Here is a 13,948-nt window from a genome sequence, read left to right as displayed (position 1 = left end):
TTTTATGGTTTAGGGACCTTAAAAAAATCTCGCTGTTAAGTTGAGGGACCTACGGTGAACTTATTCTAACAAAAAAAATCCCAGCGTATTAACTGGCCTCCGACTCTTGCCTCGGCCTCGACCGACTCTCCCGTCTCCTCGCGAGTTCACCCGCCCGCCGCCTGCGGCGATCTCCATCCAGCGAGCAGCGGCGCCGGCGCCGGCGTACCGCTGCTTCCGCCGCATCCTCTATCTCTGGTGAGCGTCCATCCTCTTCGCCATCCCTCCCTGCCAACACCTTTTTCTTTTTCTCGAATTCGCGTTAACCCTAGCTTCTCTGCTAGATCTGGAGGCGTTTCTCTTTGCCTTAACCTTGTTATCACTAGTACTAATAACAGTTTGTTTGTTCCTGAAGAGGATTTGGGGTTTCAACTGAACTCCCCCATGTCGCACTTTAGATCCGCCCCTGCGTGATTGTATAGTCACATGGTGCTTGGGCTCCGGTTTTTAATATCTGCTATATGTTGATGCTCATGCAACCTATAGGATTCTATAATTGCATTATTTTGATTCTTTGAAGTTATATAGAATTGTATGTAGATACGACGAGTCAGTTCTAAGATTACTGGCTAGACTTGGCTGAACTGGTTCTTTGTGAACTTTAGTGGTTGCATATATGCTTGTTGATATTGTCTATGCTGCTATGAGTGACAAGGCCTATCCAATCATGTCTTACCTCATCCTCTAATCTGATTACCCCTAAATTTGGGTCTATACTGTATGTGTGCGTTGTACTTACCAAGAACTTTTGTTTTGTAAGTTTTTCCTGCATGAAAAAAATATTCCCTAACTGTACAATGCATTTCTGCGCAAGTATTCATGCTCTTTTCAGTCATTCATATTCATTAGATTTTGAAAAGTACTGATGTTTCTTTGCTTTTGTTTTCAGGAGATGCCTCGCTATGATGATCATTATGGAAGCACACGCTTGTATGTTGGTAGACTGTCTTCGCGCACTCGTTCTCGTGACCTAGAATATCTTTTCGGCAGATATGGAAGGTAAGAACAGAACAATGGGCATTAAGAGAGCTTATTTCTCTGAAGTATAATGGATTTTTCTGGTAAAATTATGATAAGTCACTTTCATTTGGTGTAAGTGTAAAACACTAGTGCTGCGCTAACGCTTGCTTAACAGTTGACATTACAACTTGTTGGTACGTTCAAATTTCACCAAACAAATCAAGCTGTTTCCTATTAAAATTGTGACCTTTCCAAAATGTGGGTGCAAATCTTCGGTTGTGCTCAGCATAGGCCAGTAAAGCACCATATCCTTCCTACCCTTTCCCATTGGCCAGCTCATGGCAGGTCTTGGGTTCAGTGGTACCATACCGTCTCTTTTCAGCTACTTTGTGGACAGAGTTCCTTCAAGCCATTCAGTGTGACATTTTCTGTTATTTCTTTAAGTATGCTGTAGAAGTTTGACCCCCCAGGTCTTGTGTGTTTGACTTGAATGATCTTGTTGAAGGTTTTTCGGTTTTTTACACAACCCGGGAGGTCTGTGGTGGTCTGGTGGAAGGGGTGCCCTTGGTGGAATTGGTGGCCATTCTTTTTTCTCCGGAATTGGTGACCATTCTTCCAAAGTTTGTCGAGGACTTTGGTGAAGGGTGCCCTTGGTGTAATGTTATTGACTGTTTTAGTGGAAGTTGCAAGTCGGTGATGCATTTGAGTACTTGAGTCATGATGGCTTACTGTTTGGCAACCATTGGTGCAGAATACGTGAAGTGGAGTTGAAGCGCGACTACGCGTTTATTGTATGTGAATACTTCCCTCATTTTTTTATTGCGTAACTTCTCTCTTTTTAAGTTCTTATGAGGTGTATTTTGTTCACATATGAGTCCTATATTTTGCGACATCTATTTTACCAAACAGGAATTCAGTGATCCCCGTGATGCTGATGAAGCGCGGTATAACCTAGATGGCAGGGATGTTGATGGAAGCCGCATTCTTGTTGAGTTTGCTAAAGGAGTAAGCAGTTCTTTGGTTGCATTCCTAAGCACATCCTGATACTAATTTATTTTCTTCCTTCATGTCATGCTGCTGCTGAATTGATTATCTGTACTTTTGTTGGCTCTGATGTTCTTTTCAAAAAATTGTGCATGCAGGTTCCACGTGGTGCTGCTGGTGGTTCACGTGAATATATGGGGAGAGGACCTCCTCCAGGAACAGGTCGCTGTTTTAACTGTGGGATTGATGGTCACTGGGCAAGAGACTGCAAGGCTGGTGACTGGAAGAACAAATGTTACCGTTGTGGAGAAAGAGGTCACATAGAAAGAAACTGCCAAAACAGTCCAAGAAATCTCAGGTATTGATTGATACCGTTGGTCAGATACACTGTAGCACTCTGTTCTAAGGTACTATGTTTGAATTACTCAAGACTTCTCCAATACGTACTTGGTTTTCCAGGCGAGAGAGAAGTTATTCGCGCTCCCCATCGCCACGCCGTGGACGTGGTCATGGTCGTAGTCGTAGCTATAGCCGGAGCCGGAGCAGGAGTTACAGGTATGCTTCAAAAGCCACCTGCTCAAATTATTACTCTCCATGCTGTCTGTTCAAATCGCAGATATGCTATTGTTGACCTGGTACTTGTTTTCCCTTGGCCTGATTGTTTTACAATCTTTTTGTTACTATCAGCCGATCTAGGTCCAGATCCCTATCTGGATCTCCCAGGGGACGCAGAGATCGTGATGATAGGAGATCAAGGAGTCTTAGCTACAGCAGAAGTCCCAGGCGATCCATCTCCCCAGCAGCAAATGGAAAGGAGCGCAACCCCAGCCCGAATGGTAGGCGGAGTCCAAGGAGTCCACAGGATCGGGTAAGCCCACCACCCAAGGATAATGATGAGCGCAATGGTGACAGCCCCTGGGGCAGGGAGAACAGCAGGAGCCCATCTGACGGCTACCGTAGCCCTGTGGCTGCCAATGGGCGCAGCCCAAGCCCAAGGAACAATGGAAGCCCTAGTCCAATGGACAACAATAGCCGAAGCCCAAGGGACAACGGCAGCCCGAGCCCTAGGGATGGAAATGGTGATGGTGGTAGCCGTGGCGGCTCACGCTCGCCCAGAGCAAGCGAGTCCCCTGAAGCTTGAAATTTAATCCCAGTCTCTGGCGTTCATCTTGTGGATGGTCATGCTATGGTTGTAATAGTTATATTTCCGGTTTAAGACGAGATCAAGGAGTCTTAACACCTGAAAGGATTTGGTGCCCTTGGGGCTATGCTATATTGCTATTGGTGTGTAATGGATCGATGAACTTTCTATTAGCCTGCATTGTTTTTGCGGTCTGGTATCACCCTGAGATTGCAACTTTTGTTGCTTTGGTCGCTGAACAACGTTGACGACAGTTCTCTTTCATCTTTGTTGCTAAATGTTCCTGGAGACAGTTCTCTTTCATCTTTGTTGCTAAATGTTGCTGGTGTAGCGCTCAGAAGCTGCCTTGAAGTTTGCATATCATGTTCCCTCGTGGCAACGCATGCGTGCATCCATGTTAACAGACACGTTTTTTTCTCGTGTTTCTGTTCTTTTACACGAAATGAGAGTGTGGTTTTCTATTGGTGAGAAACAAGCCTGGAATCTATCCCTACACAATATCGCCGGGAGCCGGAGTATCCCGTCAACTTCATTGGCCCAGTATCCTATTGGGGAATAATCCCGTCTGCGGAGCAGCATATTTTAGGGCGTTTCAGAAAAGAAAAGGTTCATCCTACACGCTGCTAATACAAAACATTATCCCCTTAAGAACATTAAACACTCCCCTGAAAAATACTGAGCATTATGATGCGAATTGATAATTTACTATCGATCAAGCAAATCATTCTCCGTGGGCCTCGATGTTGTCGCGTTTCACGGATTCTTAACTCAGACGGGTGTCACATCTCTTATAAGTCTATTACTACTCAATAAGAATATCATAATCTACCAAATAAGAATGCCAGGCATGTATGATTGTTCGTAACAAAGCATAGCAAAAGGCTCGGCTCGCAATCATGTGACCTCGGTTTCTAAGCCCTCCTTGTTCCAATCATCTGGGCCATTAGTAGTCTAGTACACATCAATTGGTTAGTAGTACACGATTGCTCATCGACCGAGCCCTCTTATTCTTCTTAATTACTTGGGATAATGAAGTGCCAAATTGGGGGCACTGCACCATCAACTCCTTGAAAAACAAATCTGCATCGAGCCGCCCTGTCGCTTTCTCTCGCAAACTCCTCACAGAGTTACCAGTGATAAGTATCATCCTCGGTGCTTCGTATCGACTGTGAATTAAAACTGTGCTTTCTCTGGTTTTTATTATTGGCACTTGATCCTGATGACATCATCTGCTTACCACACTGCCTAGTGTTTCTTCTGAATTTGTTCTTCTGAACTTACGCAGCAGCTTCAGTGGAAAAGGGTGCGTGGCGTGCGTTGCGTCGCCGTGGTCCGTGGAGGACTGGACGGGGACGACTCATTTCCTCGTGGAAGTCCAGAGTTTACGGTCTTACGGACCAAGCGCTCACTGTGGATATCAAATCGATCGTTTTCACTGTGGAAGAAAGGAGGATGTTGTGCTTCGCTTCCACCTGAAATCTTACGTTATGACCGTTTCGTTTCTATGGTTAAATAGGAGCCACGAGTCAATAACAATCAGTGGGTAACTTTCAGTAAAGCGTCAGTCTGTTTTTACTTAACACGTCAGTTCTCCATCCACTTTTGCCGTTCCCTTTTTAACCTAAAAGGCGTTATACTTGATGCTGTTGTTACTACTTTGGTCACGACTCACGACTTACCAACCTTTTTCAGGGTATTCTCAACTCCAATAAAAACGGCGAAAACTACACGTTGAAGTACTAGCAGGGCAACGAATCGCTCACGACACCCTGCACAACCCGACGGAAAGGTTATTCCACGGCACGAGTCACGCTCACGCGACACGCAGCATCACGCCAGGTTCTCAACCCGCTGTGGACACACGGGCGCATACGCGACCGGTCAATCAAACGACACCAACGCGCGCGTCCGCACCAAAGCAGTCGCGCGGCAAACGGACGGCGTATCACCGGGGAGTGAAAACGGTCGGAATGGTAGCATCTCCTTTAAAAAATTGATCCTCTCGATCGACTAGTAATTAATTATACTTATCATTTAAACTATTTAGTATTGATGTAAAAAAATAAAAGAAACAAAAAATTATAAATAGCTAAAAACGATACAATCAAATGTGACACCTCTTATACAGAAAAGATGTTCGGTTGATCGGAAATTTCCACGAACATTTTTACCCATAACCCACCAGCTGAACACCGGGGGATCGGCCGGCCCCCAACCCAACCCGACGGACCGCACCGCGTCCGGCTTCGTCCGCCTCCGTCGGTCCGTCCCCATCGCCCACCCCGGAAATCCACGCACCACACCCAGTACACCACTAGCATCTCTTCCCCCCCGTTGACACGCGTGAGCCCGTGACCCCCCCGCGTCGCCAATCAGTTTCACGGTTGGTGCGTGGCGTGGCTGCCGCATGTGCCGTTTGACCGTTGAAAACGCCCTCCCCCGCCGTCCGATCGCCACGGGCTCCCCCCATCCTCGCCGTCCGCTGTACCCGCCGACGAAACGCACGCGCGAAAACGGGTACAGGGTGGTGCAGAGTCTACGGGGGCTTCGCTGGCTTTCTTGCCACCTTCCTTCCTCATCCGGACCGAGGACTCCGTGCTCGATCGGGGAGAGAGCCACTAGCAGCAGCAGCGATCACAAATTGTGCCAATTCACAAACCGCCGCCCCCTTCCCTTTTTAATAGCTGCCTTCGCCTCTCGTCCCCTCTCCCTCATCGCCTTGCTGTCTCTGCGAATCGAGAGAGAGTCAGATAAGGTCGTTAATTAGGTTTGTCAATTCGGCTGCTTGCGGCGAGAGAAGAGGAGGAGGGATTAGGGATGGACGGGGCGCCGGTGGCGGAGTTCAGGCCGACGATGACGCACGGCGGCCGGTACCTGCTCTACGACATCTTCGGGAACAAGTTCGAGGTGACGAACAAGTACCAGCCGCCCATCATGCCCATTGGCCGCGGCGCCTACGGGATCGTCTGGTACGCACACGCCGATTCCTCTTTTCCCTGCCTGCCCTAGATTTCTTGCCATGTTAATCGATCCTTCGTCAGTTCCTTTTGATTGATTGATACGCGTCGATGAGTGGTTGAGAGGATGGAGTAATTGGGACCAATTACTAATCCCCTGTTTTTAGAGCAGGGATGATTAATTTGATTCTGCAGCTGAGCTGAGCAGGTTTTTAGTTAGTTATTATCAGCGTAGTGGTTGACTGGTTGGCATGTCTATTCGGAGTACTTTTTGGTGCTTTGTTTTTCTAATTTCTCTTCTGAATTCCGTGTGCTGGTGCCTACAGCTCCGTGATGAACTTTGAGACGAGGGAGATGGTGGCGATAAAGAAGATCGCCAACGCGTTCAACAACGACATGGACGCCAAGCGCACGCTCCGGGAGATCAAGCTCCTCAGGCACCTCGACCACGAGAACGTAAGCTCCTATTAGGCTATAACTAGTAGTGGAACTGAAGACTACGTGGTTAATTACGCAGCGGCGTGTACCTGAATTTGGTAATCTGTCACTAACTGCTACAACAACACGCAGATCATAGGCATCAGGGATGTGATCCCGCCGCCGATCCCTCAGGCGTTCAACGACGTCTACATCGCCACGGAGCTCATGGACACCGACCTCCATCACATCATCCGCTCCAACCAAGAACTGTCAGAAGAGCACTGCCAGGTGAGTGAACTGTGAGCGAATGATTTTTTTTTTCATATATCGATCAATCACACAATCAATCGATAGCTGCAGAAACATCAATTCGATCTTCCTCATGTCACGTATGTATGATTGCGGCCGTGTTGTTGCAGTATTTCCTGTACCAGATCCTGCGGGGGCTCAAGTACATCCACTCGGCGAACGTGATCCACCGCGACCTGAAGCCGAGCAACCTGCTGCTGAACGCCAACTGCGACCTCAAGATCTGCGACTTCGGGCTGGCGCGGCCGTCGTCGGAGAGCGACATGATGACGGAGTACGTGGTCACCCGGTGGTACCGCGCGCCGGAGCTGCTGCTCAACTCCACCGACTACTCCGCCGCCATCGACGTCTGGTCCGTCGGCTGCATCTTCATGGAGCTCATCAACCGCCAGCCGCTCTTCCCCGGCAGGGACCACATGCACCAGATGCGCCTCATCACCGAGGTGAGTGAATTAATCAGCGTAGACACTCACACGCTGAATTATGCTACCTGTTCTTGGGTCTCATCGTGTTGGGTCCATGATCAGGTGATCGGGACGCCGACGGACGACGAGCTGGGGTTCATACGGAACGAGGACGCGAGGAAGTACATGAGGCACCTGCCGCAGTACCCGCGCCGGACGTTCGCGAGCATGTTCCCGCGGGTGCAGCCCGCCGCGCTCGACCTCATCGAGAGGATGCTCACCTTCAACCCGCTGCAGAGAATCACAGGTGCGTGCAGAGGGCTAACCCAACTCGTGCTTGCTGCTCTGCTTCTAAACTACTAAAATTAGTACCCAAAATTACAAGTACTAATTTACTAGCTGAGTGTGTACTGTGTACAGTACCCTGTTCAGTATGCTACTGCATGTGTGCTAGTATAGCACTAGTATTTTCTATCGCACTGCTTCTTTGACTGGCGTATATAGCCGCCGGTGTTTGACCCATCCCCAACTATTTTTATGTTTACTTGCCGTGAACAGTCGGTCTCTTGATCTCGTCACTTTAAAGGGAACCCGTCTTTTAGCTGTCTTTGGGGCTACCAACGATTTTGCATGTTGCTCAAGTGACGATAAAAGACTGTGTTACTTTACTGTGTAGTAGTGCAGAAGTAGAATAGGTAGCACGTTTGCAGCCTCTGTCGGTTAGAGTTCAGTAGACCTTAGTTTTGAAACACTAGACAATAGCAGAGTGGTTTAGAAGGATGACAGAAGATTTGTGCTTAAGAACTATATCTCACTGACATCGTTCTTGACATGCAGTTGAGGAGGCGCTCGATCATCCTTACCTAGAGAGATTGCACGACATCGCCGATGAGCCCATCTGCCTGGAGCCCTTCTCCTTCGACTTCGAGCAGAAGGCTCTAAACGAGGACCAAATGAAGCAGCTGATCTTCAACGAAGCGATCGAGATGAACCCAAACATCCGGTACTAGATTGAATCACCATGGAAATGAGATCCCGTCTATACCTGCTTTGTACATATGATCAAGATTGAGAGCCGGGTAGACTGAACATTGCATTTGTTTGTTTGTTGATGTTCGAAACCCACATTCTCTGCAAGTTGTGGCTGCTTTGTATGATATATGGTACTATGTTCGAATAAAAGGGTTTGGAACTTTGGATTATGATATTATACTTTGCGAGCAGATTGATTTCTGTATTGCCAAAACCAAACGTATTACGACAGCAGCGATCCCTTTCGATAGTGAAACTACGAGGGGCGGCAGGACCAACTACTGAAGGCGTATTTTGTCTGAACTCTGAATCAGGACAGTTTCTTCGAACTGAAAATCCTAACAGATCCCAAATGATATTACCACTAGACAGTTGGGTTATTTTTGTTTCTGGGCCTGCCTTGCAAGTCGGACGAAATGGTCAAAAAAGCTTCGAAAGGGTCCGATCCTTGGCTCCTTTCGGTTCCTTTTTTGCCTGAAACTGAAAGGACCAACATGACTCCTTGTCTCTTGGCTCCTTGTGCTGCGCCCCACACTTCCTTGAGCCCCACTCGTGCCCATATTGTGTTGACCGAGTGCTGGCCGGCGCCGGCCGGACTGGAGCCCATCTGTTGAGGTTGAGGGCATTCATGTTTCATCAAGTTAGCACCAAACAAATGGGGTTGCCATGATTAATTATTATACCAACCCCATCTGGGAAATAAGAAATGGTTTGCCAAATTGCCATGATCATTGATGATATCAACACCATCTGGGAAATAATTTGCGTTGTACGGCCCCAACTCTTCTGATAGACACCATGGAAGAGCTGACTGAACAAAATCCCCAAAACGATCTCAATGGTCAAGCCATGTTTTGCCAAGTCCATCCAATGATGGGTGGGTTTAGTTCACATCAAAATTAAAAGTTTGGTTGAAATTGAAACGATATGACAGAAAAGTTGAAAGTTTACGTGTATAGGGAAAGTTTTGATGTGATGGAAAAGTTGAAAGTTTGTTGAAAAATTTTGAAATTAAACTCAGCCGATGTCCTGTCCCAATAAAAAACGAATTTCGTAGGTAGGATTGTTTTTTTTTGAACTGATGGGGTAGGCATGTACAGCAACACGGTCAGGCAGTCAGCCCGTGAAGCACTCAAAAGTCATTCCAGGCGGAATTAGAACGAACTAAAAATGAAGTGCAGCAAACAAGGATTGTACCACGGCAGGTTCAAGACAGTAGCAGGGGAAATCGGGAACGCAATACCGCATTTCATACCAACACATCTAGAAAGAGGTTTCAGTGGATGCAGCATTGCAGTTGAGCATAACAGCCCACCGAGACATTGACAACGTACTGAGGATGGCCATAGGCCGAACAAATTTTATTACAGAGGCGACTCACAGTGGTAGTCTGCTGGTTCACACTGGCCCTAGCCTAGATGCAAAACAAGAGTACCACGGGCAATGTACTAGCAGTAGTAGACTAGAAACCTCTTAAGCATCAGCGAACCTGAAATCACAAGAGTACAATTAGCTACCATGACCTTGTTGTCATGAAAGATAACACGATAAATGGATTGACAAACCATTACTCACCCCAGTTCGGAGAGCTTGAGGTGGGCCTCCTTGTAGTCTTCAAAGAAAGCCTTCTCATCCTAGCAGAATTGGGGAAAAAAAACACAATCAGTATCATGTTCTGGCATATCTCTGCAAAACGAGGAACACAAGATGCAAAACGTGGAACACAAGATGATGATTGATAGGAGACATACTGCAGCATATTTCTCGACGAGTGGGCGGAAGGCAGGGTCACTCAGCAGGGCTTTGTCACTAGGAAGCTGAAGAAGGCCCTCCTTGTCACCACTCAGAAGCTCCCTATTAAAATCGTCGCGGAGAGATGAGTTCAACATTTTTGTTACCAACTTTGTTCAGCATAAGAACAAAATTCAACCACTCGTAACATCGCTTACGTGAAGTAAGAGTTGTCAAACTGCAGAGGGTTTCTTGTCCAAGGTCCCTCAAAACCAGATCTTTCCTTGTGGCACCTTCCCTGCAGAACAAAGCACAGAAATCCGACATTAGAACATGTACTCCTACATACTGCAGAGGCATACAATGGTTAATAGCCAAACTAACCAGGGTGTGACCGCCAGAGAGGGCAACAATGTCCTGATCACTCAAGCCCATCTGCGCACCGAAGACCTGCCTTAGGTGGTCAGAACCTGGTAAAGCAATCAAGCTCAAAGTGTAAGCAATGGTGCTTTACATGAGGTTTACTAGAACAAGGTCAAAGCAGGATCATATCAGAAATGAAGCATGCAGAAAAATACAACATGCCTACAACAACACAGGAATCATTTGTCAAGTGTGCAGTGGGAAAAACTTCTACCATAACTAAGCATTTTAGATGTGCTACACAGAAATAACACCTCAACTATTGCAGAAACAAAAACATTTTAAAGGATGACTTATTTGCAAGGGTTTCTTTTATGGCAATAGTGGTGAATGTTTCTATAGTTCCTGGAAGAGACTAGTAGTGTAAACTGGCAACATACCCTTGGTAGCATCAGGAAGACGGCCCTCAGGTGGGGGTGCAGGTTTGTCCTGCAAAAGGTCAAGGAAGGATGAAAACAATCTCAATTAACAACACAATGAATATAAAATGGAACATAAAAAAACACTTAATCATCTCTCCATTTTAGAAATAAATATAAAGATGAGCCAGATATGCACAAGCAAATTTTAAGCACTGTATAATGTTACATATATGATATATATTACTATCATCGGTGATATTGTTGAAGGTGCATAATAATTACTGAACATTATGTATTTATAAAAAAAGATATATCCATAACAGTTATTATATCCTAAAACAAGCACCAAGTCACCTTTCTAAAGTTTCCTAAAACATAACATATAGATATATATCGGCCCACTGTTTTTTCATTAAGCTTTCCAACTGCCTTCAGATTGAACCCCTAATTATCATTTTATGTCAATGCAATAAGTTGGGAGGCCCTAATATACTTTATCTGAACCAACTAGACTTGTAAATAATGGATGCTTTCTTAAGTTTATATTCACAAAGCACAACAAATATCCTACATGGCACAATCCAACAGATCAAACTATATCATGCATAGAGAACGGAAACAACCCCGGTCCCCAAGGCTTCTTCCAGGTCCCCAAGGCTTCTTCCATTAATTCAGAAAATAATTGTTTATTTGTCATGGTTTAGAGTATGACATCGATTAGGATGAGAACTACTATCCTGAGTAAAAAATAAAAATGATAAAATGAAAGATCAGTAACTATCAAAACCCTGAACAGGGAAATGCCGCAAACAACCATGGTAAATCAGTGACTACTTTGAGAATAGCCAGACTACAAAGAAAAAGGATAAGGCGACATCCTTAAAAATAATATCCTTGTGCATGAATGGATAACAAACTTCACACCATACAGCATGCATGAAAATGAATCCTATGTGACTCAACTGACACAAACACATGAGCCAACAATAACTAAAAAATAACAATTAGCATGTTTATGGTAAATAAACAAGGTCTTACGGAAATGTAAATGAGGTCACGGATATTTAACCACCTCTAGATCTAGAGGATGTCAAGTAACGCCGACCCACCAACAAGAATACGAACAAACCCAATTTGACGGTATTATCCGGGTATATAATATAGAAAAGTCCGTACTGTTAAAATATTATTATACTGCTGGCCTTAGATTAGTGGTGATCACTTTGTCTACTCTCTAGGAACCACCAACCCCCAGTCCCCACAAATGAAAAGCACACACATCAATGGAGCACTAACAAATTACGACTAATCTCGTGGCATCACAAACAAATCCACACGCCATCCAGTTTACCACTGCCATATCAAGGCCTAACTAGAACCCTGAGAAAAACCCCAAGAGTTGAAAGGTAATAGGAAATCTCACCTCCCTTCCTGGGTGGAAGGGGACGGCAGGTCCACCGGACACCTCGACGGCCACAACTCCGGCAAGCTGCGCAAAAACAACGGGGAAAAAACATCAGAACCACGTCCGTTTGACCAGATCGGGGCCGTCCATCCAGATCTATCCGGGGCTCGCGGCGAACCTGGTAGAAATCGGCGTAGGAGATGGTGGGTATCTCCTCCTTGATGGGCTCGAGCATCCGCACCGCGATGTCCAGCCCCGCGTTGGCGGCGTGCGACAGCTCCGCCGGGGTCTTCATCGTCCCGAACGGGCCCCCGGTCTTCGACGACACGTCGAACGTCCCCGCCGAGTGCCACCTGCGCGATCCGTCTCCACAAAAACCGGATCAGTCTACGGAAATCCGCCTCTACACAAAACCTAGAAGCGAGCGAGTGCGAGGGCGACGGCTTACGCGAGGCGGAGCATGAGAGGGGCGCAGCTCTTCTCGGCGATGAGGGCGCGCAGCTTCTGCCTGGCCTTCTCGACGGCCTCCTGGTACTCGGCGCTCACGACGGGGTAGTTCTTAGCCATGGCTGCGGGTGGAGCTCCGAATCGAGGAGGAGGAGGAGAAGAAGGGGAGAAGACGACTCGAAAGGCTTGGGCGAATGGAAGCCACGCTCCCCTTGGGGGTTTATATGGGCCCCCGGCCGAGAGGAGGATGAGGACTGGAGGACGGTGCCACTGGTGCAGTACAAGAGACAATGGAAGCTTCCAGTAGGGCGCCTCCTGGCCGTCGATCCCAGATCACGCGATCCGACGTTGCATATTTGGATGGCCCTGATTGGTCGCCGGAGACGGGGGCCAAAAACTTTGGGGGAAGGTGACATGGGTATAATGGACATTTTCATACGGCGTTAACGGCGTCGGTTCACGCCTCACAGGCTGATTGAACACGTGGCACGCGGCGTTTGGTGATCCTGTTGAAACCGATCCTGAAATTGCTGGATCGGTAAAACGCCGGGCCCGCTATTCTCGGGCAGTGTGCCCCAACCTCCGATCCTACTATTGCTGTCAGTAATTAATTACTGGTCGTATTTAGTTCGTGTGCCAAAATTACACTTTTTTTTTAAGTATACGAAGACACATTTGAGGTATTAACGTTACCTAATAACAAAATAAATTATAGATTTCGTCTGTAAACTACGAGATAAATTTATTAAGTATAATTAATTTGTCATTAGTAAATGTTTTACTTTAGCATCACATTATTAAATCATAGTGTAATTAGGCTTAAAAGATTCGTCTCGTAATTTCCATGTAAACTGTGTAATTGGTGTTTTTCATTCTTATTTAATACTCCATGCAATGAAATTTATAGAAGTTTGAAGGTAACTTAAAAAATACTCCCTCCGTCCAAAAAAAGACAAACCATGGTTTCCGTGTCCAACGTTTGACCATCCGTCTTATTTGAAAAAATTATGAAAAAAATTAAAAAGATAAGTCACGCATAAAATATTAATCACGTTTTATCATCTAACAACAATAAAAATACAAATTATAAAAAAAATTCATATAAGACAGACAGTAAAAGTTAGACACGGAAACTAGGGTTTGCCCTGGCTATGTACTCCTCCCGTGGAAGGTGGGATCCACGCAACTAACCAACATTTACTACTCGTACCTCTCCATCGCCATCCCTAGGCAGCACATGTGTTTGGTACGGTGAAAGTGCTGTACATTTTTTATTATTTTGTCCATGGTGAACGAAGGAAGAACGGTACGACTGGCAGATGAGATGATGGGCC

General features: G+C 46.2%; 3 protein-coding genes across 4 annotated transcripts; 2 read left to right on the top strand and 1 right to left on the bottom strand.

Annotated features, from left to right (window-relative positions):
- Window positions 1-119: 119 nt before the first annotated feature.
- LOC4332476 (serine/arginine-rich splicing factor RS2Z32) lies at window positions 120-3,388 on the top strand. Its single transcript, XM_015775011.2, has 7 exons — window positions 120-237; window positions 929-1,038; window positions 1,751-1,790; window positions 1,909-2,004; window positions 2,142-2,341; window positions 2,443-2,538; window positions 2,671-3,388. Exons 2-7 carry the CDS (start codon window positions 932-934, stop codon window positions 3,122-3,124), a joined length of 993 nt encoding a protein of 330 aa, XP_015630497.1. The 5' UTR covers window positions 120-237; window positions 929-931; the 3' UTR covers window positions 3,125-3,388.
- A 2,276-nt stretch (window positions 3,389-5,664) lies between these two features.
- Window positions 5,665-8,438, top strand: LOC4332475 (mitogen-activated protein kinase 5-like). 2 transcript variants are annotated; one of them, NM_001402137.1, is made up of 6 exons: window positions 5,665-6,093; window positions 6,408-6,537; window positions 6,652-6,789; window positions 6,921-7,253; window positions 7,338-7,521; window positions 8,052-8,438. In NM_001402137.1, the coding sequence occupies exons 1-6, from the start codon at window positions 5,942-5,944 to the stop codon at window positions 8,222-8,224; spliced, it is 1,110 nt and encodes a 369-aa protein (NP_001389066.1). In that variant the 5' UTR covers window positions 5,665-5,941; the 3' UTR covers window positions 8,225-8,438. The 2 variants fall into 2 exon arrangements, with proteins under 2 accessions (NP_001389066.1, XP_015630495.1); XM_015775009.3 differs by having other exon boundaries at window positions 5,838-6,093; window positions 6,921-7,521; window positions 8,052-8,416.
- Window positions 8,439-9,411: 973 nt separating this feature from the next.
- LOC4332474 (L-ascorbate peroxidase 1, cytosolic-like) lies at window positions 9,412-12,811 on the bottom strand. The gene is made up of 9 exons (NM_001402136.1): window positions 12,616-12,811; window positions 12,346-12,520; window positions 12,186-12,251; window positions 10,781-10,829; window positions 10,362-10,447; window positions 10,196-10,275; window positions 9,998-10,100; window positions 9,822-9,880; window positions 9,412-9,735 (listed from the first exon to the last, which is right to left on the bottom strand). Exons 1-9 carry the CDS (start codon window positions 12,732-12,734, stop codon window positions 9,720-9,722), a joined length of 753 nt encoding a protein of 250 aa, NP_001389065.1. The 5' UTR covers window positions 12,735-12,811; the 3' UTR covers window positions 9,412-9,719.
- Between the last annotated feature and the right edge of the window lie 1,137 nt (window positions 12,812-13,948).

This window comes from Oryza sativa, chromosome 3 (assembly GCF_034140825.1).
Source record: "Oryza sativa Japonica Group chromosome 3, ASM3414082v1".
Classification (NCBI taxonomy): domain Eukaryota; kingdom Viridiplantae; phylum Streptophyta; class Magnoliopsida; order Poales; family Poaceae; genus Oryza; species Oryza sativa.
The sequence above is the reverse complement of the archived record's forward strand: the minus strand, read 5'-3'. Positions and strand labels throughout refer to the sequence as shown.

Coding starts and splice junctions, on each gene's coding strand:
- LOC4332475 (XM_015775009.3), top strand. CDS start 5,942: ATGGACGGGGCGCCGGTGGCGGAGTTCAGGCCGACGATGACGCACGGC. Junction 6,094..6,407: donor GGCGCCTACGGGATCGTCTG/GTACGCACACGC, acceptor TGGTGCCTACAG/CTCCGTGATGAACTTTGAGA. Junction 6,790..6,920: donor TGTCAGAAGAGCACTGCCAG/GTGAGTGAACTG, acceptor GTGTTGTTGCAG/TATTTCCTGTACCAGATCCT.
- LOC4332474 (NM_001402136.1), bottom strand. CDS start 12,734: ATGGCTAAGAACTACCCCGTCGTGAGCGCCGAGTACCAGGAGGCCGTC. Junction 12,252..12,345: donor CCTACGCCGATTTCTACCAG/GTTCGCCGCGAG, acceptor GTTTTTGCGCAG/CTTGCCGGAGTTGTGGCCGT. Junction 10,101..10,195: donor TTTGACAACTCTTACTTCAC/GTAAGCGATGTT, acceptor CGATTTTAATAG/GGAGCTTCTGAGTGGTGACA.
- LOC4332476 (XM_015775011.2), top strand. CDS start 932: ATGCCTCGCTATGATGATCATTATGGAAGCACACGCTTGTATGTTGGT. Junction 2,342..2,442: donor AACAGTCCAAGAAATCTCAG/GTATTGATTGAT, acceptor TTGGTTTTCCAG/GCGAGAGAGAAGTTATTCGC. Junction 2,539..2,670: donor AGCCGGAGCAGGAGTTACAG/GTATGCTTCAAA, acceptor TGTTACTATCAG/CCGATCTAGGTCCAGATCCC.